At 28.0% G+C, this 26,071-nt stretch overlaps 1 protein-coding gene across 1 annotated transcript in view; it reads left to right on the top strand.

The window, feature by feature from the left end:
- The window catches only part of pdm3 (pou domain motif 3), a 245,733-nt gene that overhangs the window by 82,571 nt on the left and 137,091 nt on the right, over window positions 1-26,071 (top strand). The window contains exon 3 of the mRNA XM_065513296.1: window positions 18,779-19,566. Coding sequence (XP_065369368.1) covers window positions 18,805-19,566 — 762 coding nt within the window. The 5' untranslated portion in view covers window positions 18,779-18,804. The remainder of the gene's footprint in view (window positions 1-18,778; window positions 19,567-26,071) is intronic.

Here is a 26,071-nt window from a genome sequence, read left to right as displayed (position 1 = left end):
ATATATGTAAGTACTTATATGTACTAATACTTCTACATTGAATAAGTGTTTCTGTATAATATTAAGTATAATTTAAATTACAAGTGGGTGGTTTTATAAAGTTTCATTTATATTTTTTCCATTTCTGCTTTATTCTCTGTGTCCGTTAAGTGGTGTGTAGTGACCATTCATGCCACCTCTCATTATTGACCATGAGTTTTGCATTTAACATGCAAAATACACATTTCCTTAAAATGCAACTACCCACCAACCAACTCTTTCCACAATCACACAATACTGTCTCCAAACCTTTAGGTATGTAAAATGTAAAGAGTCCTTACATGCAAACTGCAACTTGCGCCCCTCATCACTAACAAAATTTTTCCTTATTTTTCTACTTCTTTATGTATTCCAAACAGACCTAGACCAAGTTATAGATGGTAAAAGTAAAATTGTATACTAGTTGTAAGTAAAAATTACATGTGAGTTTGTGTGTAAATTTGTCTGTAGCAAAGGTTTTGTTGGACTATCGTAAGGATATTTTTGTAAATGTATGAATGAGAGTGTCTGCATTGTTTATTTGTATGAAATGTTAAAGACATTGTTTGTTGGTGTTGCATGTTGTACTTGTTGTTATTGTAATACATGTTATTTAACTCATACAAACATAAATTTGGTTTTTGCTCGAGTGTAAGTAAGTGTTTGTGTGTAAAGTTTCATGTGGCGCAAAAGGATAATTAATGAAATTAATGCTTATAGTATGAGTATTAGAGAGACAAACATGAAATATTGTATGTTCACAAAAGAGAAAAAGAGAGAGAGAGATTATGCAAAACTGAGCTGGAAATAGTCCTAATTAGAATTATAAAATAGTTATACAAACATTTTCCTATAGGAAAAACTTAAATACATAAGTGTTTCTATAGAAAAAACTTTCATACTGAATTTTTCTATAAAACAAAAAGAAAATTTTCTTAAAAAAAACTTTTATACACAAAAATTTTTATAAAAAACTGTTATACAGAAATCTTTCTTTTTTATACAGAAAAACTATTATACACAAGTAGAAAAAACTTTTTAAAGAATTTGTTCTATTAAAACCCAATAGTACAGACAATTTTCTACGGAAAAAACTGTTATACATAAATATTTCTATAACAAAACTGTTATACAGCAATTTTTTTTATAGAAAAAACTGTTATATATAAAAATTTCTGTAGAAAAAACTGTCATACACAAATTTTTCTATTGGAAAAACTGTATTACACAAATGCTTTTATAAAAATACTGTTAGACACACATTTTTCTACAGATAAAACTTGTATGATGAATTTTCACAAAATGTTCTATAAGAAAATATTTTATACAGAATTTTCTATAAAAAACTGTTATACAGAAATCTTTTTATAGAAAATACTGTTATAAGGAAATTTTTCCATAGAAAAACTGTTATACACAAATAGATAAAACTTTTTACAGAATTTATTCTATTAAAAACCAATAGTACAGACAATTTTCTACAGAAAAAACTGTTATACATAAATATTTCTATCAAAACACTGTTATACAGTAAAATTTTCTTATAGAAAAACTGTTATATATAAAAATTTCTGTAGAAAAATCTGTTATACACAATTTTTTTCTATAGAAAAAACTGTAATACACAAATGCTTTTATAATAATTAATGTTATACCCACATTTTTCTATAGATAAAACTTGTATGCTGAAAAAAAGACAATTTTCTATAAAAAAAAACTGATATACACAAATATTTGCATAAAAAAACTGTTATACAGAAATCTTTCTATAGATTAAACTGTTATAGAGACATTTTTCCATACAAAAACACTTATATACAAAATTTTCTATAGAAAAAAACTTTTATACAAATTTGTTTCTATAAAAAAACAATAATATAATAATTTTCTATAGAAAATACTGTTATATCCTAATATTTTATAAAAAAAAACTTTTATACAGCAATTTTTCTATAGAAAAAACTGTTATATATAAATATTTCTGTAAAAAACCTGTTATACACAAATTTTATTATAGCAAAAACTGTCATACAAAATTTTTTTATAAAAATTACTATTAAACACAAATATTTCTATAGAAAAAACTCTTATACTGAATTTTTTCTGTAAAAAAGAAAATTTTCTAAAAAAAAAAATTATTATACAGTAATATCTCTATAGATAAAACTGACATTTTTCCACAAATATTTCTATAGAAAAAATTCTTATACTGATTTTTTTCTCATTATTGACCATGAGTTTTGCATTTAACATGCAAAATACACATTTCCTTAAAATGCAACTACCCACCAACCAACTCTTTCCACAATCACACAATACTGTCTCCAAACCTTTAGGTATGTAAAATGTAAAGAGTCCTTACATGCAAACTGCAACTTGCGCCCCTCATCACTAACAAAATTTTTCCTTATTTTTCTACTTCTTTATGTATTCCAAACAGACCTAGACCAAGTTATAGATGGTAAAAGTAAAATTGTATACTAGTTGTAAGTAAAAATTACATGTGAGTTTGTGTGTAAATTTGTCTGTAGCAAAGGTTTTGTTGGACTATCGTAAGGATATTTTTGTAAATGTATGAATGAGAGTGTCTGCATTGTTTATTTGTATGAAATGTTAAAGACATTGTTTGTTGGTGTTGCATGTTGTACTTGTTGTTATTGTAATACATGTTATTTAACTCATACAAACATAAATTTGGTTTTTGCTCGAGTGTAAGTAAGTGTTTGTGTGTAAAGTTTCATGTGGCGCAAAAGGATAATTAATGAAATTAATGCTTATAGTATGAGTATTAGAGAGACAAACATGAAATATTGTATGTTCACAAAAGAGAAAAAGAGAGAGAGAGATTATGCAAAACTGAGCTGGAAATAGTCCTAATTAGAATTATAAAATAGTTATACAAACATTTTCCTATAGGAAAAACTTAAATACATAAGTGTTTCTATAGAAAAAACTTTCATACTGAATTTTTCTATAAAACAAAAAGAAAATTTTCTTAAAAAAAACTTTTATACACAAAAATTTTTATAAAAAACTGTTATACAGAAATCTTTCTTTTTTATACAGAAAAACTATTATACACAAGTAGAAAAAACTTTTTAAAGAATTTGTTCTATTAAAACCCAATAGTACAGACAATTTTCTACGGAAAAAACTGTTATACATAAATATTTCTATAACAAAACTGTTATACAGCAATTTTTTTTATAGAAAAAACTGTTATATATAAAAATTTCTGTAGAAAAAACTGTCATACACAAATTTTTCTATTGGAAAAACTGTATTACACAAATGCTTTTATAAAAATACTGTTAGACACACATTTTTCTACAGATAAAACTTGTATGATGAATTTTCACAAAATGTTCTATAAGAAAATATTTTATACAGAATTTTCTATAAAAAACTGTTATACAGAAATCTTTTTATAGAAAATACTGTTATAAGGAAATTTTTCCATAGAAAAACTGTTATACACAAATAGATAAAACTTTTTACAGAATTTATTCTATTAAAAACCAATAGTACAGACAATTTTCTACAGAAAAAACTGTTATACATAAATATTTCTATCAAAACACTGTTATACAGTAAAATTTTCTTATAGAAAAACTGTTATATATAAAAATTTCTGTAGAAAAATCTGTTATACACAATTTTTTTCTATAGAAAAAACTGTAATACACAAATGCTTTTATAATAATTAATGTTATACCCACATTTTTCTATAGATAAAACTTGTATGCTGAAAAAAAGACAATTTTCTATAAAAAAAAACTGATATACACAAATATTTGCATAAAAAAACTGTTATACAGAAATCTTTCTATAGATTAAACTGTTATAGAGACATTTTTCCATACAAAAACACTTATATACAAAATTTTCTATAGAAAAAAACTTTTATACAAATTTGTTTCTATAAAAAAACAATAATATAATAATTTTCTATAGAAAATACTGTTATATCCTAATATTTTATAAAAAAAAACTTTTATACAGCAATTTTTCTATAGAAAAAACTGTTATATATAAATATTTCTGTAAAAAACCTGTTATACACAAATTTTATTATAGCAAAAACTGTCATACAAAATTTTTTTATAAAAATTACTATTAAACACAAATATTTCTATAGAAAAAACTCTTATACTGAATTTTTTCTGTAAAAAAGAAAATTTTCTAAAAAAAAAAATTATTATACAGTAATATCTCTATAGATAAAACTGACATTTTTCCACAAATATTTCTATAGAAAAAATTCTTATACTGATTTTTTTCTGTAAAAAAGAAAATTTTCTAAAAAAAAAAAATTGTTATACAGTAATCTCTCTATAGATAAAACTGACATTTTTCCAACTGTTATACACAAATCTTTCTATAGAAAAAAACTTTCATACAGAATTTTTTTCTGTAAAACACCAATAATACAGATAATTTTCCATTGAAAAAACTGTTATACATAAATATTTCTGTTGAAAATCTGTTACACACAAATTTTTCTATAGGAAAAACTGTTATACACTAATGATGCTATTGAAAAACTGTTATACACAAATGTTTCCAAAAACAAGTAAGAGAGCTATATTCGGCTGTGCCAAATCTTATATACCCTTAACCAAATTATATTTTAAATTAAAAATTTTAAATATTTTTAAGTAAAAAAAATTAAAAAAAATGTTTTTGTTCAAAATTTTATTAATTTCTTTTTTTAATTTATTAGGGAAAAAAATTTTATTGCAAGCTATTTTTTTTTATTTTCTTTTACACTGAAAAAAAATTTTAAAAATTTAAAAAAAAGTTTCTGGGAAAAAAATAATTTTTCCGATTTTGACCCGACTTACTATGACCTTATATACGCCGTTGCAAAGGCCTTTGTAATATCTATTATCGGATATCCATAATGACTTAGTAATCCTGATATAGATAAAACAAGTAAGAGAGCTATATTCGGCTGTGCCAAATCTTTATACCCTTCACCAAATTATACTTTAAAATAAAAATTTTAAATATTAAATATTAAAATTTTTTTCAAAATTGTTTTTTTTAAATTTTTCAAAATTGTTTTTTTTAAATTTTAAAAAATAATTTTTTTTAATTTAAAAAAATTTTAATTTTTAAATTTTTTTTTAAAATTTAGTGAAAAAAAAATCGGGTTAAAAAATATTTTTTTCCGTTATACGTCGTTGCACAGGTCTTTGAAATATCTATCATTAGATATCCATATTGTCTATATTAATGATTTAGTAATCCAGATATGGGTCAAAAATAGGTCAAAAATCGTGGTTGTCCTGGTTTTTTCTTTATAACTCAGCCATTTGTGGACCGATTTTAAATAGCAACCGAGCCGGAAGAATTTCGGATATATTGATGTATGAATCGTGTATGTAGGTTGTTTATGGGCTACGGAATGTCGATTTCAGCATTCAGACGGACATGGCTATATTGACTTCGCTATCTATAACAGAATATATGCACTTTGTAGGGCCGCAAATGAAAAATGTAGAAATTAGAAAGGAATGACAAATTTGCCTCTCATGACAAAGTGTATAGAAATATGACAAAGTTAGAAAAAATCCAATGAAAAGGAAAATTATTATTTTTAGCTTTTATTTTGAAACATTTTTGAAATTTAAATTTACTCATTGTTAGCTTTGAAATTTGTACCATCTTTCTGGCAACATATTGAAGTGTATGCCAGAAAGAGCGTTCTGCATCGATCGAACTATAAGTGAGGTGAAGTAAAACTTCCCAACAACTTCATTCTAAATAGTTTTTAACAGGTATTGCAACAAGTGGCCGAGAGTTGTCATGATGGAATATTACGGTTTTATGTCTGGCCGTTTTTCGGCCAATGCTCGCTTCAAATGAATCAGTTGCGTTCGGTACAGGAGCTCTGTGATGGTTTGGCCAGATTTCAGCAGCTCGTAATAGATTGGACCATTTTGCTTCCACCAAAGTGCATTACCTTAGCGCCGTGGATATTTGGCTTTTTTGATTCGAATGCTTGGACGGGCTTAATATACGATATTTTACGCTTCGGGTTATCGTAATGGATCCATTTTTCTTCGCAAGTAATGATTCGGTGTAAAAAAGGTTTTCTTTTATATCGCTCAAACATCATTATAGACATGTAAAAAATCGCCTTTCAAAGTCCTTTCAAAGTCTCTCGGCTTCAATTCGTATGGTACCCAATTTTCTTGCTTTTGGATGAATCCTGCTGCTCTTAAATGTTTTGAAATTGCTGATTTGGTAGATCATAATGATTTGGTGAGCTGATGTTGAGTTTGACAACAGTATTGATGGTGTAATGCCTCCAATTTCCCTGCTTTTTAATAAATCCTGTTGCTCGTAAACGTTTAGAAATTGCAGCTTGTATAGCTCCCAATGATTTTACAAGTTCTTGTTGAGTTTCACAACAACTCCAATTCTTGGTCATCAAACTATTTTGGCTGGCCTGGTCGATCTTTGTATTCCGTGTCAAAATCACCACTTATGAGCCGCACAAACGATCTCGGACTTTGAAACCGATGAAATACATTCACCATAAGCTTCGGTGATCTATAGGTGTGCTTCAGAGGCACTTTTTTTCAAATTAAAGAAGTAAAGCAAAACTTCCCGCATATGACGCTTTGTTGGTACAAAATTTGACTTCTTCGAAGCAAAAAAAACATCAAATGTTCAATAACAAAGTGAGAATAAAATACTGATATGTATCCTTCAAAATGTTATATCAGTCATTAAAAGCAAAAAAAAGAGTTCAAAAGATACGCCATCTATTGTAAATCTTGCATTTTTAAGTCATACATCCAATAATACGACATGAACGGACATGCTTATTTCGAACAACAAGTAATTCTGTGTCTATTTAAATTTGTCTCTACACAAACATTTTTGGAAAATATAATCACTGAATACATGGTTCTCCCTTTGCCTAGCACTGCTTTTAAGTACATACTTATTTACACATACTTACTCACACATTAATTCATACATTTTCACATTCTATAATGTTTATAGAAAATGTTGATGTTCAAAAATTATAGATGTTAAATGAGTAAAAATGAGTTTGTTTCAGTTGTTGTTACTGGTAAATAGTATGTATAAAATGTAGATTAAGTTTTCTCGAGGGTGGTGGCCCATGGTTTGGGTGACTATATCCCACATTCAACCCAGTAAAAACAAAAACTGTTATTAAGATATAAGTTTGTTTGCTGGACTATTGAAGTAAAATTTATTGAAGCATATTAAATTTGCTCTCAGTTTGTAAAGAAAATTATAAAAAAAAACATAAAAACGATAAAGTTTCCCCAAAAAAAAAAAACAGGAATTTAAGGCTGTTGAGTTGCAAAAAGTTTGAACAGGAGGTACAAATAATATTTGTTTGAGGTTGTAATAAATATGAAATTAAAATGTTGGTTTATAAATATATTATAGGGAGATTAAAAAAAGATTCAAAAGCAGTTATATATACTAATTTGTAGCAGAATTGTGTAAACATGAATTATAAAATATTTGTAAAAGATTCACTAAGATTGGTGAATTCCGTTTGTGTTTTCTATAGTAGAATTTGGAATATACAAAGCATTTATTTGGATCCTTATCGATTATCCTTAGTTTTTAAAAATCTTTGGCAGGAAAATCTGAACTGCTATAAAACTAACACAATATTAGCAACAGTACTAGGTTAAACTACAAAATTTTGTTGATGAAAATTGGTTTACAATACTAATAATTTAATAATTCAGGCAGACACTCACAAGCTTAATGAACATATTGATCATATTAATACAAAAAATAATAACAAAATTACCAAAATACCTTTCAAAATCTGTGTGTACAAAAGAACATGGATGGCATACAAAAAGCTTCTTAAAAATAACACAATACACCATAACATTGTGCAGCAAGCAGTATAAAAAGTTAACACAAGGCAACAAAATTGAAAAAATATTAAATAATTTTGATGTATTGTGGTTCCAGTAGTACAAATATGGTCCGAAATATAAATTCTATGGAGAGGTTTTTTTTAAAAAAAAATGTTTAAGTAAAATTATAAATTTTTTTAGATTTTACTCCACATAATTAATGATAACTCAAAAAGTGTCAGTCCCATGGTATGAAAATGAACTTAGGAAAGTTTAGATTTACAAAGCCTTTAATCAGTTTATATATTGCATTTCGATCGGCTCAGTAGTTTTGGAGTTATAATAACAATTTGAAGCAAAAAATATAATTTTTACGTGAAATAAATTTTTTTTTCGTTTTAAAAAAATCATGAAAAATTTAAAACGGCAGAAATTGTTTAGATTTATTACTTTATCGCAAAGCCACTTGTAATAGGAACAAAATAACATATCGATCATAAATATCAATTGCGTTTTTTCGAATTTATTCACAATTAAGTAAATTCGTTCATTTTCTCAAATTTTTAGTTTTTTGTTCCATATACATACAATTAAGTAGTTAATGTTCTTATTTCGATTGATTGAATTTTTAAAACATTTTCTCCATGCTATGTACATATTTTCACATATATATTGCATTTCAATCGGCTCAGTAGTTTCGGAGTTATAATAATAAATTGAAGAAAAAATATATTTTTTACATGAAATAAATTTTTTTTTTATTTTAAAAAAATCATGAAAAATTGAAAATGTGAAAAATTGTTCAGATTTATTGCTTTATCGCAAAGCCACATGCAATAGGAACAAACTAACATATCGATCATAAATATCAATTGATTTATTTCTAATTTATTCACAATTAAGTGAATTCGCTCATTTTCACAAAATTTTAGATTTTTGTTTGATATACATAAAATTGAGTAGTTAAAGTTCATCTTTCGATTGATTGAATTTTGAATACATTTTTCCCATGCTACATACAAATTTTCTGTGTTTCAATCGGCTCAGTAGTTTCGGAGTTATAATAACAAATTGAAGCAAAAAATATATTTTTTACGTGAAAATAGCTAATTTTTTTTATTTAAAAAAATCATAAAAATCGAAAACGGCAAAAAATTTTCAGATTTATTACTTTATCGGAAAGCTAAATGTAAGGAGAACAAAATGAGATACCGATCTTAAAAATCTATGGATTCCTTACGAATTTATTCACAATTAAGTGAATTCGCTCATTTTCACAAAAATTTTGTTTTTTGTTGGATATACATAAAATTCAGTAGTTAATGTTCTTCTTTCGATTGATTGAATTTTGAAAACATTTTCCCCATGCTATGTACATATTTTCACATATATATTGCATTTCAATCCGCTCAGTAGTTTCGGAGTTATAATAACAAATTGAAGAAAAAAAATATATTTTTTACATGAAAAATTTTTTTTTTTTATTTTAAAAAAATCATGAAAAATCGAAAACAGCAGAAATTGTTCAGATTTATTACTTTATCAGAAAGCCACATGTAATTGAAACAAAATGAGATATCGATCTCAAAAATCTATGGAATGTTGACGAATTTATGCACAATTAAGTGAATTCGCTCATTTTCACAAAAATTTAGTTTTTTGTTGGATATACATAAAATTCAGTAGTTAATGAATGTTCTTCTTTCGATTGACTGAATTTTAAAAAAAATTTGCCCATGCTATTTATATATTTTCACATATATATTGCATTTCAATCCGCTCAGTAGTTTCGGAGTTATAATAACAAATTGAAGAAAAAAAATATATTTTTTACATGAAATAATTTTTCTTTTTATTTTAAAAAAAAATCATAAAAAATCGAAAACGTTAAAAATTTTTCAGATTTATTCCTTTATCGCAAAGCTTCATGTATTAGTAATAAAAAGGGATATCGATTATAAAAATCGAAGGATTCTTTTTGAATTTATTCACAATTAAGTGAATTAGCTCATTTTTACAAAATGTTAGTTTTTTCATTGATATACATACAATTGAGCAATTAATGATTGAATTTTGAAAACTATTATTAATATTTTTAATTCTAGCATAAATTTTAATTTTCCAACACAATTGTTAATAGTTTTAAAAGGATTTCTTTCCCAAGCTTATAGATTAATTCTTATAATTTATTAAACTTTTATATAAATTTCATCCGTTTCCCCATTTTAATACTTTAAGATTTATTATTAAATTTTCCTTAAAGAAATCTCCTTATTTACAAAACTTTGTAATGTAAAACCCCACCAGGGAAAGAAATTACTCGCTCCTCTGCTCACTTTTTTTTTTGAAGCAATTGCAACAACATGCACATTAGAAAATTTGATTGTAAACCACAATGTTACAACTGCTACGAATGTCTACATTGCATATACACATACGTACACTGACAAACACTAACTCATTTACATCCATGTATACATTTACAAACAAAAGTATAGAGTGTATCACATGCACTTGCCCAGAGAAAAGAGAAAGTAAGTAGTAGGAAAGGAAGAATTACGTTAAAAACGTCTCCAATTTAGTTTATACATAAGGCACACTGTTTCGCCGGCATAAAAAGAAGAAAATTCTTTTCGATTGAAATAATTTACAAATAGTAAATTTGTAAATTAGTAGTGGCATTTCTCAAAACTGGCGAGTTAAATAGTAGATAATATTAACAGGTGACACTAAAATAATGACACAGAATATGGGTGATGAGGAATTGTAAAGGGTCTGAAAATTCATTCCATTCTACTATGTCTCAAAATTAGTGGTCGGTACACATAGCCTGCAGGCCAAACATGATCAGTTATTTATCTGTAAACAACACGAATGTCAACGATGTTCATAAAAATTATAAAATAAGAAACAACAAATAAGAGAGCTATATTCGGCTATGCCAAATCTTATATACCCTTCACTAAATTATACTTAAAAAAATTTAAGGGAAATTTTTGTTTTTATTTATTTTTTTAATTTAAAAAAATGTTTATGTGAAAAAAAATTCGGGGTAAGAAATATTTTTCCGATTTTGACCAATTGTAGGTCCGACTTATTTTGGCCTTACATACGCCATTGCAAAGGTCTTTGAAATATCTATTATTGGATATCCATATTGTCTATATTAATGATTTAGTAATCCAGATATCGATAAGCAAGTAATTACCAAATTATACTTCAAAATACAAGTTTTAAATATTTTTTGGTAAACAAAATTTTAAATTTTTTTTTTAAGTTATTTTAAAATTTTTTAAATTTTATTTTTTAAAATTTTTTTTTTTATCAAATTTTTTTTTTTGTGAAAAAAAATTTCGGTTTAAAAAATTTCTTTTCCGATTAAGACCCATTGTAGGTCCAACTTACTATAGTCTTATATACGTCGTTGCAAAGGTCTTTGAAATATCTATCATTAGATATCCATATTGTTTATATTAATGACTAGTAATCCAGATATAGGTCAAAAATAGGTAAAAAATCGAGGTTGTCCTGTATTTTCCTCATACCTCAGCCATTTGTGGACCGATTTTGCTGATTTTAAATAGGAAACTTCTCGAAAGCATGCCTGACAGAATTATTGAAGATTTGGATCCCGATGATGTCTGGGTTCTTTAGAAAATTTATATCAACAAACAGACGGATAGACAGACATACGGACATGGCTTAATCGACTCCGCTATCTGTAAGGATCCAGAATATATTATAGTATATGTATATATATAGGGTCAGAAAATTATATTGTGGAAATTACAAACAGAATGACAAACTGATATATACCCTTCTCACGAAGGTGAAGGGTATAAAAATATGTCAAAAACCGAGGTTGTCCTGTTTTCCTTATATCTCAGCCAATTGTGGGACGATTGTCTCGATGAATAATGTATGTAAGTTATTTGGGGCTACGGAAAGTTGTTTTCAATATATAAGGCTATAGAAATTTGGACCTACAATATTTTTTAACCCGAATTTTTTTACCAAAAAAATTAGTTTGGCATAAATTATTTTTCACTAATAAATTAAAAAAAATTTTGAAAAAAAAAAATTTTAATTTTGTTAACCTAAAATAATTTAAAATTAGTATTTTAAAGTATAATTTGGTGAATGGTATATTTATAAGATATACATAGCTCTCTTACTTGTTTGGTATTAATTCAGTTTTCTATGGAAAATTGTTTTGTTTTGTGGAAAATTGGTTTTCATATTGAAAATCGATTTGTACTTTATGTATGGAATATGACATGGTTCAAATTATAGCAGTGGTAGGGTCGAGATTTCCAAAATTCCATGAATCCACTACATATATGCCACTGAATTTGATACATACGATCCGACTTTCACTTGGAGATTGTGAGGCGGTAATGAGGGTAATTTCCGCGAGTTCAAAAACTCGGTTGGATAATTGACGACATCACCTTTTGAAGTGACGGAATCCACCGATTTGTACGTAATCAATTCGACAGCAATTTCACTTTGAGTCTATAAATACAATTCGTCGACATCAAAGTTTTCGCTCAACCAATCATGATTTTTATAATTTTGTGCAATGTTTGGAAACATCTTTCGAATGAGTTCGGATTTTGATTCGGTGAACTGACAGAAAGCAATGGAAAATTGAATTCAGTCGGTCGAAATGCCAACCGATATTTTACCGTTGCCAATGTCCAGCAATTGTTTGGAAAATACTTCTCGAAATTGATCATTCTGCAGCTCGACACGCATGTTTACAGTCAACTTGAGTTATTTGGCGTGTTTCCACAAAACGGACGACTCCAAACATGCATTATGTAAGTTCATCAGCTGACATAGACTGTGGAGTCACTGGCAATGTTTGTCTAATGCCTCCAAAGACTTTTTATGCGCCATTGTACACTCATCCCAAACTATCAGTTTGTTTTGCTGTAAAAATTTGGCCAACGCACTGTTCTTGGAAATATTGCGTATTTGATTTTCGTTGATTTGCATATTCAATGGAATCTTGAGTGCTGAATGAGCAGCTCGACCGCCTTCCAACAACGTAGCTGCAATTCCTGATGAAGGAAGTGCAATAACATTCTGCTAACGTTTCGTTGCCAAAATCAACGCGATCACAATCGTTTTTACAGTTCCAGCGTAAATAAAAAATACCTCCAGGTCCATCTTTCATAAGAGTGCCGCATATTTTTGTTGTCGATTCAACAGTGAAACATTTGTTCATAATTTCGGCACATTTCAAAAAATCTGGTCAATGTTGCAGATGACGTTCAATCAAATTGTTGTAATACATTCTCCTAATCTCTTTGACAATTTTCCAGACGTACGGAATGATTCGCAAATGAAAAAATGCGTCAAATCGCTAACATAGCGGCCTGTTTGAAGCTGAGTGAGATCATTGTTGGAATTCTCGGCACTAACTCATTCATGTCACTGCTTTTTTGGTTACATATTTGCAGTTTAGCGGGTCTGGAAAATTTTTCTTTCTGTAAAAAACATTTGTGCACTATTGCGAATATTTAAAAATAAATTACCAAAATCGGTTCAGGCGTTCAAAAAAAGCGGGCGTGGTAAATTCTTCTTTTAGTTAAAACTTAAATTGGATTACTACGAATATTTAAATTAAAAAAGTGGACGTAATAGTGGGCGTGGTCAAGTTTTCATTCAGTAAAAACTTAAATTATTACTATAAATATTTAAAAAGAAAATTAGACATAGACAAATTTTTCTTTCCGTAAAAACCAAAGTTGAACTATAACGAACACTTTCCAGAAAAAATTTATCAAATCGGTCCAGCCGTTCTCAACTGATGCAATTACCAACGAACGACATTTGATTTTTATTTATATAGATTTATTTCCCGTCTATGGTATAACTAAACCACTGTGCCACTGCATTTTAGGGGAGGCTTAAGGGGTTTCTTTTTTGTCCTTTTTGGCTGCAAACAAACAGACGCACACAAACACATTGAACACCTACTGGACAATAACAAGTAACAAAAACAACTAACTAATATTACTTATGTAGAAGTAGAATGACTAACACACATATCCACACACATAAAGAAAACGAAACTGCACGAGTCAAATGTGGAAGTCGTGAGTGAATGTAGGCAAGTGTGTGTTTTAGGGGGCGATGATTTTAATGCATAATGAATGCGACTACAAAAACACGAACAAATAAGGATAATTTTTCGTTTATGCATATATCAGTGTGTTTGTGTTTGTCTTTGTGCATGTGTGTGAGTATAATGAATTAAGGTTTAGTGAACTTCTCATAGACATTCATATGCAAAACTCTCTTAACAAATTTGTTAGTAAGTATGTATGGTACGTATATGTGTAGGAATATGTATGTGTGATATTGAGAAAGTTTTGCTCAACAAACTTAGTTAATGAAACTCCTTTGCTTATAATGCAAAAAAGTATTGAGTAGGCGAAGCATGGGGAAGACTAGTCATTATGTGAGCTCCAACATTTACAATAAAACTGGCCTTTAATGAGTTTAAACTCCTTGTGCAAAAACCTCTCAGCAAATAATAAAAATAATATTCAAAAAAACAAAAAAAAAAAAAAAACAATAATAATAACAAAAACATATACCAAATATGGCCAGCAACAAACGGAATTATATATCAGTTATAAGACCTCAGGTTATAATGGTTTAAGAGAAGGGGCATGAGGTATTAAGAGGAAAGAATATAAGGTTTGGTTTTGTGTATATTTGTGTTGTTATTGCTTAAGTAGTTCAAGTAGAGAGCTGTTATAATTAATTTTGCTTATTGCATGCAAATGAGTATCTTCATATGTATTTGTAAGTGACTAAGTGTGTGTGTTAGCAAAAATTTATAGAAGGGTGGTACTTATTTTACTGTTTTGTGATTTTCAATGCTTCCAATGTCTAAAATTATTCTTCGTCATCTAAAACATTTACCGAATTTGAAGTTTCATTTAAAGTAGCAATAATTTAAAAAAAAATTAAAAAAAAAAATAATTTTAAAACAAATCCAATAATTTTTGTATTTAATTTATTCATAGAAATTTAAATATAAAATATAAAAATGTTCTGACATCAACAACTAGAGTTTTTCTTTTCCACACTTTTTGATTTCCCCGGAAATCGGGATTAATTTTGAAATTTCCCGGGATGCCCGGAATTCCCACCTAGTACAAATTATTAAATTTAAGTAACAGGGACTTCGGTTAAAATCTAAAAAATGTCACTGAGTTGATTTCTAATTTTGGTTATATAAAAACCTGTCATCACCATTTGTGATTTGTATCGTAATGGCTTCAATTTCCTTTAGATTTTGTTCTATCTTCGTTAGATTCCAATTAATTCTGTTAATTTGCAAAAAATAAACATTTTTTTTTTTAAATTTGAATTGATAATGTTTTGCTTATTAAATCAAAAATTAAGTAAAGATGTTAAACTTAAATAAACACCAGTAATGTGGTTTTATTCCAAAAGTATTCGTTTTATTCATTGTGAAAAAGCCAAATATATATCCCACTCGCATCCCACATAACCACCAAAAAACTCTTAAAAAATGCCACATTTTGAAAAAAAAATTTATTTTACAAAAAACCCTGTCAAAAATTGTATGTCTTGAGTTACAAAACACTTATTTTGATATATATATCCCACTAGCATCCCACCAAGGGACCAAAAATTTCTTAAAGCAATAGACCTAAACTTTCTTGTGAGCAAAAAAAAGTTATTAAAATAGATTTTGCAAAAAAAAAGTCAAAAATATTATGTCTTGAGTTACAAAACATTTATTTTGATAGATATCGCACTCGCATCCACTCAGCGACATAAATTATCTTAAAGGAAAAGACCTTAGCTTTCTTTTGAGCAAACAAAATAAATAGAATTAAAAAAGAGGTCCGTTTTGAAAAAAAGCAACATAAAAAAAATTTTATGTTTTGAATTACAAAACATTTATTTTGATAGATATCCAACTCGAATCCCACTAAGCGTGGTAAACCCTCCTAAAGGAATGGACCTAAGCTTTCTTTTGAGCAAAACAGAATTTATTTTGAAAGAAAAATCAAAAAAATTTTGAAAAAAAAATTTAAAATTTTTTTTTTTCGATAGATTGGAGAAATAGCTATCTAAACTGTTTTGGGACACATTTTGCTAAAAACAATAGATAATAAGTTACATGCATGAGAAAAACACATGTTTGGCCAAAATGACAAATTTTGACCCCCTCTAGCTAAGAGAGTTCTTGACCGATCATATTGAAAAATGTGTTTGAATTACTATCCAATAGGTCTTACCTAAAGAATTTATTCTTGATCGGCAGACATCGATTTCAAATGTTGGTTCACTTGACACGAAATCCCAAATATATTAATGACTTAGTAATAGGGTATTCATTCGACTAATGATCGTAAAATTTCTTACGAATAATTATTCGAACAATTTTAAAATGGCTATTTTCGAATAACGAATAATTCGAACAATTTTATGTAGAATAATCGAATAAAACGAATAAATGTTCATATATATTTAAATTTATTAAATTGCTTAAAATTTTTCATAATTCCAAATTTAAATAAGTAATAATGACACACAAAAATGGCATTGTTTCTGAAATTCGACAAATAAGCATAGACAAAGGGACTTTCGATCACTGTAGATGAGTGTTCCGATAGCGCCTGCAAGAAGTTACAATTCTTTCAAAATTTTTAACTTAGGACTTGAACCAATGAAAATAAAAGGTACGGAATAAAATATTTGTTATTTAGCTGGCGAAATATTAGAAGAATCGCAATTAATAATCAAAATTTTAACTTAGATTAAAGTGGAGTTGAATGTGATGGAGAATGTGATTTTGAAACGGTCATCGAAAGTCATATTGAGGATGACATTTATAATGATTACATTGATATAGATGAATATAAGTGATGTGTATATAAGTGATGTTATTAACCGCGTACGAAAGTGTTGCAAAATATTTAATAAATCGAATGATAAACACAAATATTGCAAACGAACGTTTTGTTGCAAGAAAAGCATGGAGTTCGTCTTATACATGGTAATAGACTTTTTGCGTATTTGTAAATGCGTCAATCATGCACTGCCTGACTTCAAATTAGCCACGTTCACTGACAATGATATCGAACTTCGGACAGATTCCCTTTATTGTGTAATTCCCCAAGACCACTTTATTAAGCAATGATTCGGCAACGTTGATAGAGCTTGATATAATACAATTTTTTATAAATAATTCAGAAATAGTGAATAATTACTTTACTAAAGAATTAGTTTCTCAATTTAAAACCCGAATTAATGAACGACAAAAAAGTTCTTAATACGTTTATATTGTATTTGAATTCAGGATCATGTCCAACTAGCTTAAATTTATTAAAGCATAGCTCCAAAACGGAAACTAAAGGGTTTGCTAGTCAATTGTTTTGTAGATTGTTCGGGAGTTAATCTGATCAGAATATTTCTGATGAAAATTTAATTATGGACTTTGTTTTCGAATGTTTTTTAACATTATCAATACTTGAATTTTTAACTTTAACTTTATTTTTTGTTTTTCTTTATCTATAAAATATTAAAAAACCAACATCAAAACTTCATTCTTTACTTTTTTTTTAAAAAAATTTAATTATTCGAATAATTCGATTAATTTTAAACGATTAATTTTAAATTATTCGAACAAGTTAAAATCTCTTATTCGAATTATTCGTTTTATTCGAACAAGAGAATAATTCGATTACCCTACTTAGTAATAAAGATATAGATACAAAATCTAGGTTGTTCTGGTTATTTCCTTATATCTCAGCCATTTGTGCGACGATTTTTCAATTTTAAATAGCGACCGAACCGAGTCTATAGCAGATATAATTGGTCATAGCTCCTATAGATGGCCCACTTCCGAAAATCACTCAAGAATATAAATTATTGATGTTTTAAAAGAAAAATTAGTTTTCTCATTTACTTAGTGTAGTAGTAGTATTATATGGTCAGGTTTGATCGACTATACTTTCTTACATGTTTTCTAACATTTTGAACTTTAGTAATCCAATATAACCAGAAGTCTAAAACAGTGTTTTTAATTAATCCACTAATAATGTTAAACTACAAAATTAACAACCAAAATAATTACTAAAACTATTTTTTTCAATACTACAAAGCATTTAAAATAAATTTTTACAAAGATAGCTAAATAAAGGCCACCCTAATCTACACGATAATGTTATGGATATTTAGTCCTTATGAGAAAGTATATTTGTGTGTGTTTAAAAGTTTGAGTATGAGTGTTTATTAATGCATTTATGCATTTGTAGATGTTTGCATGTACAATGTAAGCAAAAAACAACAACAACAACAAAACAAAAATTATGAACAAACGTCAACAACAGGACATGTTACAGGACATCATGTGCCCTCAAACACCCACATAGCTTTCACCCACTTTCATATACTTATACTTGTACAGTCACTCTTTCCTAGTGTTTGGCAAATCGTCGCTCTCTTTGCGCTCTTGCCTTTGCCTTTTTTAAGTCCTAAGGCGTTGAAAGACGTATGAGACGTCTCCATATGTGTGCTGTTTGTAGCAAACGTTAATGAATGGCTGGAACTTTTACTTGGGCAGACATACATACACTTACACTTGCTTATTATTGCTGGTCAATGGATTTGGTCAAGTATGTGTAGGACTCTGACATGTTTAAATTATGATTGCAGACAAGGATTTCGGCCAAAGTCGGTTTTTGTAGTCTAATGTATTTTTGTTTTGTTTTTTCTTTTTAATTTTGGGGGGAAGAAAAAACACTGAACAGAATTTTTGGGTTTAATTAATTTTCTTTCCAATTTATTGCTTATTATTAATTCCTCATCTATTCATTGTCCTCTCCTTGCAGTCTCCTTATCACAATGTGTAACTGACATGGCGGAAGGTTGCGAAGAAACCGAGAGCAATAGTAGCAATCGTAACGCCGACAACGCACCCACCATGTTGGGCACCGTATTGCCATGCGAAGCTGCCATAACCGCCTCATTGGGTGTATCCGGTGGCGGTGTTATGAAACGTGAATATGTCGAGGCCACCAGTGTCTTGGGTGCCCATCTAACAGCCAGTGTCAGTCTAGCTAGTCCCACCCACTCCATGGCCTCACCCTCTGTCACCACCACCACCACAGGATCAAATCACCTACCAACCTCCACCACACAGAGACTAACGCCCACACCCAACAAATCCCAAACCGGCTCCTTAGGTCCTCTAGTATGCTCCACCACTTCACTGCTCTCCTCCTCGTCATCGTCGTCTTCATCCTCCTCGTCCTCGTCGAATTCCTCATCATCGTCATCGACTTCCTTGAATACTTCGACAACGGCTTCATCATCCACTACAGCGGCCATAGCAAATAATTCAAATACAAATAAATCGCCTTCATCGTCACCCTATTCCAGTGCGGCCATAGCCTCGTTAAGCGGCGTATCGCCTCATTCACCGGGCCCTGCTACACCGGGTCACAATAGCAATGGTAGCTGTGGTCTGGCGTCATCGGCAATTGTGACAACAACAACGACAGCATCTGTGGCAGTGCCGGCAATAACGCCTACATCTACACCAGCACCTTTAGTAACGTCCAATAATTGTGTATCACCCACTCATGTGGATGTGGCATTGAATATTAAAACAGAAGCGGTAAGTGGCAAAAAAGTTTGATTAAATTTTAAAACTGAATAAGTGTTTTTAGTTATTTACTTAAATTAAACACAATTTGTAAGATATTAAAAACAGCAGGTGAGGTTTAAATCAGTTTGTATTATAACGCAAATAATAGATATTGAACCAGTGATCGGCACTTCCACCTATAACCGAACGCTCGACTATTTCGAGGTAAAAAAAACTTATGTGATTAAATGTCATTAAATTCAGCAAAACTAAACACAATCATAAAATATATTTTATGCAATATAGAGGTCGGCAAAACAAATTGGAAAAACTCAATGAAAGGGAATCCAGAAATTCCTAAAAAAATTGGAGCGAAAATCCCAAAAATGGTATTTTTTTAAAATTTTGCCCATAGGGTCCACATTTCCTTCGGAGCTAAGAAAATATTTTGGAGATAATTAGGGAACCTTTTAAAGTTTCCAAAGCTCTAAACAACCCGACTGCAATCTCTGCTACTATTTATACCCAGCACCATCTTCCTTCCAGTAGCTTCATGAAAGTTCTTGCGTTTTCTTAGTAGGTTCTAAGCTTTGGGATATTTTCTAAGATTTATTCTTATATTTGCCTTCTTTTTTACTGATTAGTCTTGGAGATCGTGATAATTGCCCTTGATTTCTGAGTGATCTTTTTTAACTTTTTAGTAAATATCAGTAAATAACAGTTTTTGTAGGATATCTGTAGAAATGTTTGCAATTAATTCCACTTTATATTAATTTTTCAACGAAATGTTTTGCTGCTAGTATTTTGTTTTTCTATTTTAACCAATTAATTATCATGTTAGCAAAATATTTAACACAAATTCTTTAAATTATTTCCACCACAATTCACAGTCTACATTTAAAGTTGTTTCCACTAGTACATAGTTTAAATGATTTCTACATCTTGTCTGATTAACTTATTAACAATTTATAGTGCAAACAATGAAGAAAAAAAAATGTTTGTTAATACCAAATTGATTGCATAGTTTGAACTCTATTGTTTTATTCATTTTTATCGTCACGCTTTAAACCGTTTTACAAATCGCTTTTAGTTATATATATTTTTTCTCTCTCTCTTCAATTTAATCATTTAATGTCATCAGTTATAGCTTTAACAAGTCAACTGTCGTTCTATTTACTAACTTACTTACTACAACGACTGACTACCAGCACTACTGCAACATACTACTTACTGCTGCCACTATTTTTTACCATAAAATCCCACTGACGGATTCCGTGACATCACTTTGAAATAACAGAGCAACAAAAAACAAATCGCAAATACAAATACTTCAACTTAGAGACGGAATATATTGGGAGTAAGAACAAATAATTGGACTTTATTTGAAATTTTAGCAATGAAAATAAATTAGTAAAATTATTTATTGAAAAATAGTAACAAAATAATAAACATTTTGCTAATTTATTGAAAATATTTTATCTAAACAACTCCCTTAAATCAAATACTTTAAAGCTTTTGGAATTTTAGGAAATTTCTCCCTTGGAAACTCCGTGAACTTGTTATTCCTATCTCGCAGCCTTTAACTTTTCATTTCCCCTAATAACTACTTTTCCATTGCCTTAATAAAAGTTTGTGTATAAAAAGACAAAGTAGTATAAAAGGGAGCTTAACGATATCTAAAGTAAATTTGGTGATATATTTTTGTTTTTTTTTTGTGCTCTTTTGTTGTTGTTTATAGCCAAAAGATTAGCTAAGGGTATTAAGATATTTAAGATATGTTGTCTACAGTTGACAGTTAGAAGAAACCATGGTTAAGGTAATGTGTCACTATGTTTGGCTGACATTTTATTGTTGGTTTCATTTTCGTTTTCCGTTTTTTTTTTTTGTGCAAATAAATGATGATCAACTGATAAACTTGACATTGAGATGGTTAAAAAAGTTTGGGTTTGAATGATTGAAGTATTTAAATTTGTTGTGAAATAGGAAATAAATTTAGGAAGGCCGGCAACATGTTGCTGGTGTTTAGAACAACTTTAAAGGAGGCAATTTTGTTTTTTTCTTAATGTTGATAGAAAATAAAATTTTGGAAAATTAAAGTTTTTCAGGAATTTAGGATAAATAAGGAAATTGAAATTAGAAAAGTTTAAAGACAATTAATTTTGTTTTTTCTTAATTTTAATAAAAATAGAATTTTGAATAATAAAAGTTTTTCAGGAATTTAAGAAAAGCAACGCCAGCAACATGTTGCTTAATATTTCAGAAGCAATTTTAAAATAAGATTTTCAAAACAATAGAAAAAAGTTTAAACAAATAGAAATACTAAAATTTTAAGCTATTTTTAAAAAAATAAGTCCAGCAACATGTTGCTTTATATTTTTGGAACAATTTTTAAGAGTTTTCAAAATAAACCCTTTCGAACTTGAGAGTTTTTCCAATGATTGTAATAAGTTACACAAATGTTGCCAGCAACATGTTGCTTACATTAAAATAGTTTTGTTGTTTCAAATAAAAAGTACATAGCAAAAAATTAGGGAAAAATGCTTAGCAACATGTTGAAATAGAAAAATGTTTAAGATTTTCAAAAATAAACCCTTTGTTAAGGCTTTTAAGACACAAATGTAATTAAAGACACAAATGTCGCCAGCAAAATGTTGCCAACATTAAAACAGTTTTGTTATTTCAAATAATAAACCGCAAAAATGAGGGCAAAATGCTCAGCAACATGTTGAAATGTTTAACTTTTTCTGTAGCAACATGTTGCTAACACAAATTCATATTTTTTTTTATCAATTTAAACAAATTATTAAGAATTTAATACGTATTTTGGCATATTTTACAATTAAACATTATTTTATTATTGTTGTTAGCAACATGTTGAAAATGCAAATGCTGGTACAATTTTACTTAGTTAAATTCTGGTAAAAACTACGTATAATTTTTAGATTTATTATCGTTTAAACTTTAAATAAATTATAATTGCCTGTGTTATTATTTTAAGCAACATGTTGCTAAGCTAAATGTCTCAAAATCCTACTATTTTGAAAGCTATTTTTATGTTTAAGGTCTTTCTAACTTTAAATATTTAAAAAAAAAACAATAAAACCTCGAAAATGAGAGAAAAATTCTTAGCAACATGTTGAAATGTATAATTTTTTCCTACAGCAACATGTTGCTAAACATAAATTCATATTTTTTTATTATTTAAAACAAATCTTAAAAGATTTAATGGCTATTTTGGCATTTTTTACAATTAAACATTATTTTAAGATCGTTCTTAGCAACATGTTGCAATGCTTAATGCTGGTAAAATATTGCTTAGCTAAATTCTGTTTAATGCTACTAATTTTAGTATAAATTTTATGTTTATTATCTTTTAAACTTTAAATAAATTATAATATTTTGAATTATTATGTTAAGCAAATATGTTGCTAAGCTAAACAAACCTTAAATTATATTTATTTTTCATTTTTTGTAAGAGTTGTTAAGGATTTGGGAATGTTTCATTATAAACATCTTTAAATTTCTTCAAAATGTTTGGCAACATTATGGAAATCATTAAAACATTTTTAGAAGTTTTTAAGAAACCTGTTGCTATTCCCAGTTTTTGATAAAAATATCTTTAAGAAGACAACATATTTTCCAGCAACATCTTTACTGAGAAACGAGACTGCTGTCTCGTTTTTTCCAGCAACATGTTGCTGAAATTTTAAAATTTACAAATGCCAAGTAAATACGAAATATATCAAAAATATAATAAAATTTAAATAAAATTGTGTTCAAAAATGTTGCGAAACTTTTCAATTGTCAGCAACATGTTGCTGAATATACGAAATTTTTTAAAAACCATAAACTTTTACAAAAATATAAGAATTGTTAACAACAAAATATGACTGCGATATTTTTCAATACTAGCAACATGTTGCTGAAATTTTGGTTTTTACAAATAAACAGTTACCACTAAACTTTTGCAAACATTGTAATATTTTTAGCAAGAAAATTCAAAATGTTTAACAAAACCAACAAAGAAAACATGATTGCAACATTTTGCAATACTAGCAACATGTTGCTGAAATTTTAGCTTTTACAAATATACAAATACCACTAAACTTTTGCAAATATTACAACATTTTTAGCAAGAATTAATATTAACTTATTACTAAAACAATTTCTAAAGCCAGCAACATGTTCCTGAAATTTTAAGCATTCGAAAACGTATTTTATGTAGAATTAACGGAAATTTGCACGAAATACATTAAAAAAAAATGAAAAGTGTAAAACATTTAAAAAACTCTTCCCAATATTTTTCATTAACAGCAACATGTAGCTTAAAATTTTTCAAAATTTTTAAGAAAATCAGAAAAATAGAAAATGTAACTGCAACATTTTTTTAATACCAGCAACATGTTGCCAGACAAAAAAAATATTTATTTTCGTTTGATCCTTTTTATCAGATTTTTTTGATTATTTCCATTTTTAAACGTTTTTGCAATATTTAAATGTGGCTATGTTTAGCAACATGTTGCTAAACTTAAATACTTCATTCGGTAAATTAAAAGTATTATATTATATATATAAACCTAAAGTAGATTAAAATTAACATGTTTAGCAAATAATGCTGAATAAAATAACTGTTTTTGTTCACAATTTCCTGAAATTTTTTGTCTTTACTTTAAATATGTTTTACTTCCCCAGCTTCTAAGCTAATTTACCTTTAAATAATCAATAAGTAAAACTAAAAAAACAAAACTATAATTTAACATAAATCATGTCAAAACAATTTCAACTCTAAAGACAATGTTGCAATATAACTGCTGTACATTTTCAAATTTATTACAAAATCTTGGTAATTATAATGTATATTTAATTAACAACAACAATAGCTCAAACACACATACATACAGTCATGACAATAACAATAATATAAATTATTGAAAAACTCAACAGAACAATTGCCAGGCAAGTTATTAATGTTATTATTGTCTTTGTTGTTGCTAATAATAAATGAACATTTAATTAAAATAATTATATTGCAAATTAAATTCAAAAAACAAACATGTTTATGTGTTGTAATGCTTAATAACAAAATCTATGGAAAAACATAAATTTTCCATTAATTTGTTCAAAAAATTTAAAAAAAAAAACTAAAACAATTAAAACTAAAGGAGATTATAAGACATGTATAGTTTTTTTATTGTCTATGGCCTAAAATGGTTTAAACCAATAATCAAGGGCATTACTCTCCACATTGCAACCAATCCATATGTATATGGACAGTTGCTACAAATAAAAAAAAAAAAACTTAAAACACGCCTCTTTTATTCTATAATATTCTATTACGTTTATTTCCCCCTTTGGGTTATTTTGGTTTGTTTGCTCGGAATTCAATTGCCAACTAAATTTGTATTCTGGTTCTTAGGACTGTATCTTTAAATCTATGAAGTATTCAAGTATGTGTGTTTTTTGCTTTGTTCACTATTAATGATTTGTTGCTATAATAGCTGGAAAATTAGTTAACTTAAATATATCATTTTCTAGTGACTGTTGAGCGTTTGTAACTTTATACTTGTAGCATATTTTTGTGTGTTGCCATTGGAAATAAATGTAACCCAAATATTTCAATATTTATTTAAGTTTTTTTTTTTTGTGTTACGTATGTGTCCGTTTTACCAAAAGTTTCGGCATTTTGACACAGTCATAAATTTCAAATGCATAAAGACATGACAATTTAAAAGTTTTTAATAAATAGAACTTTAGCTTTTATTAAGATCTTTCCACTTGTGTTATGGTGAGTAAGAAAATGTTAGTAATAAAATGTTGTTAAGTTTTTGTGGCTTATTAGCAACATGTTGCTAAACTACTCAAGATATTGTCAGCAACATGTACGTAAATAAATTTTTAAGAGATATTTAGATATCTACATTTTTTACTGACAGCAACATGTTGCAGATATTCCAGTTTCAATCAAGAAACATATTCAAGATATTTATCTCTAAAAGGTATAATAAAATACTTCAGCAGGAGGACTGTAAAAATTTGGAATTCCGCAACATGTTGCTGATATTTTAGAGGAAATTAACTTGAACAAATTTACTGCTACATTTTTTAAAAACAGCAACATGTTGCTAAAATTTTAGTTTCCAAAACGTATTTATCACAAAATTCATAAAAAAAACAACTTTAAAAATCGCATTTGGCAACAATTCAAATTGCCAGAAATATATGGCTGAAAATTTTTAATCGCTAAAACAAACAATTAAAACATACTTGTAAGTTTTTAACAAAATTAGCTTCAAAAATATGACCGCAAATTTTTTGATTGGCAGCAACATGTTTCTGAAATTTTAGTCATACAAAAATTTTAAAAAAATTTAAATACCAGCAACATGTTATTAATAATTTGTCATCGTTAAAAACAAGCAATTAGATAATATTTTTAACAACATAATATTCACAAACATTCTTGTAACATTTTTGAATCCCAGCAACATGTCGCTGAAACATTTCCGAATTTATTATTACAAAATTTATCAAAACA

The sequence above is a fragment of the Calliphora vicina genome, chromosome 5 (assembly GCF_958450345.1).
Source record: "Calliphora vicina chromosome 5, idCalVici1.1, whole genome shotgun sequence".
Lineage (NCBI taxonomy): Eukaryota > Metazoa > Arthropoda > Insecta > Diptera > Calliphoridae > Calliphora > Calliphora vicina.
This window is presented reverse-complemented; position numbering and strand designations above follow the sequence as displayed.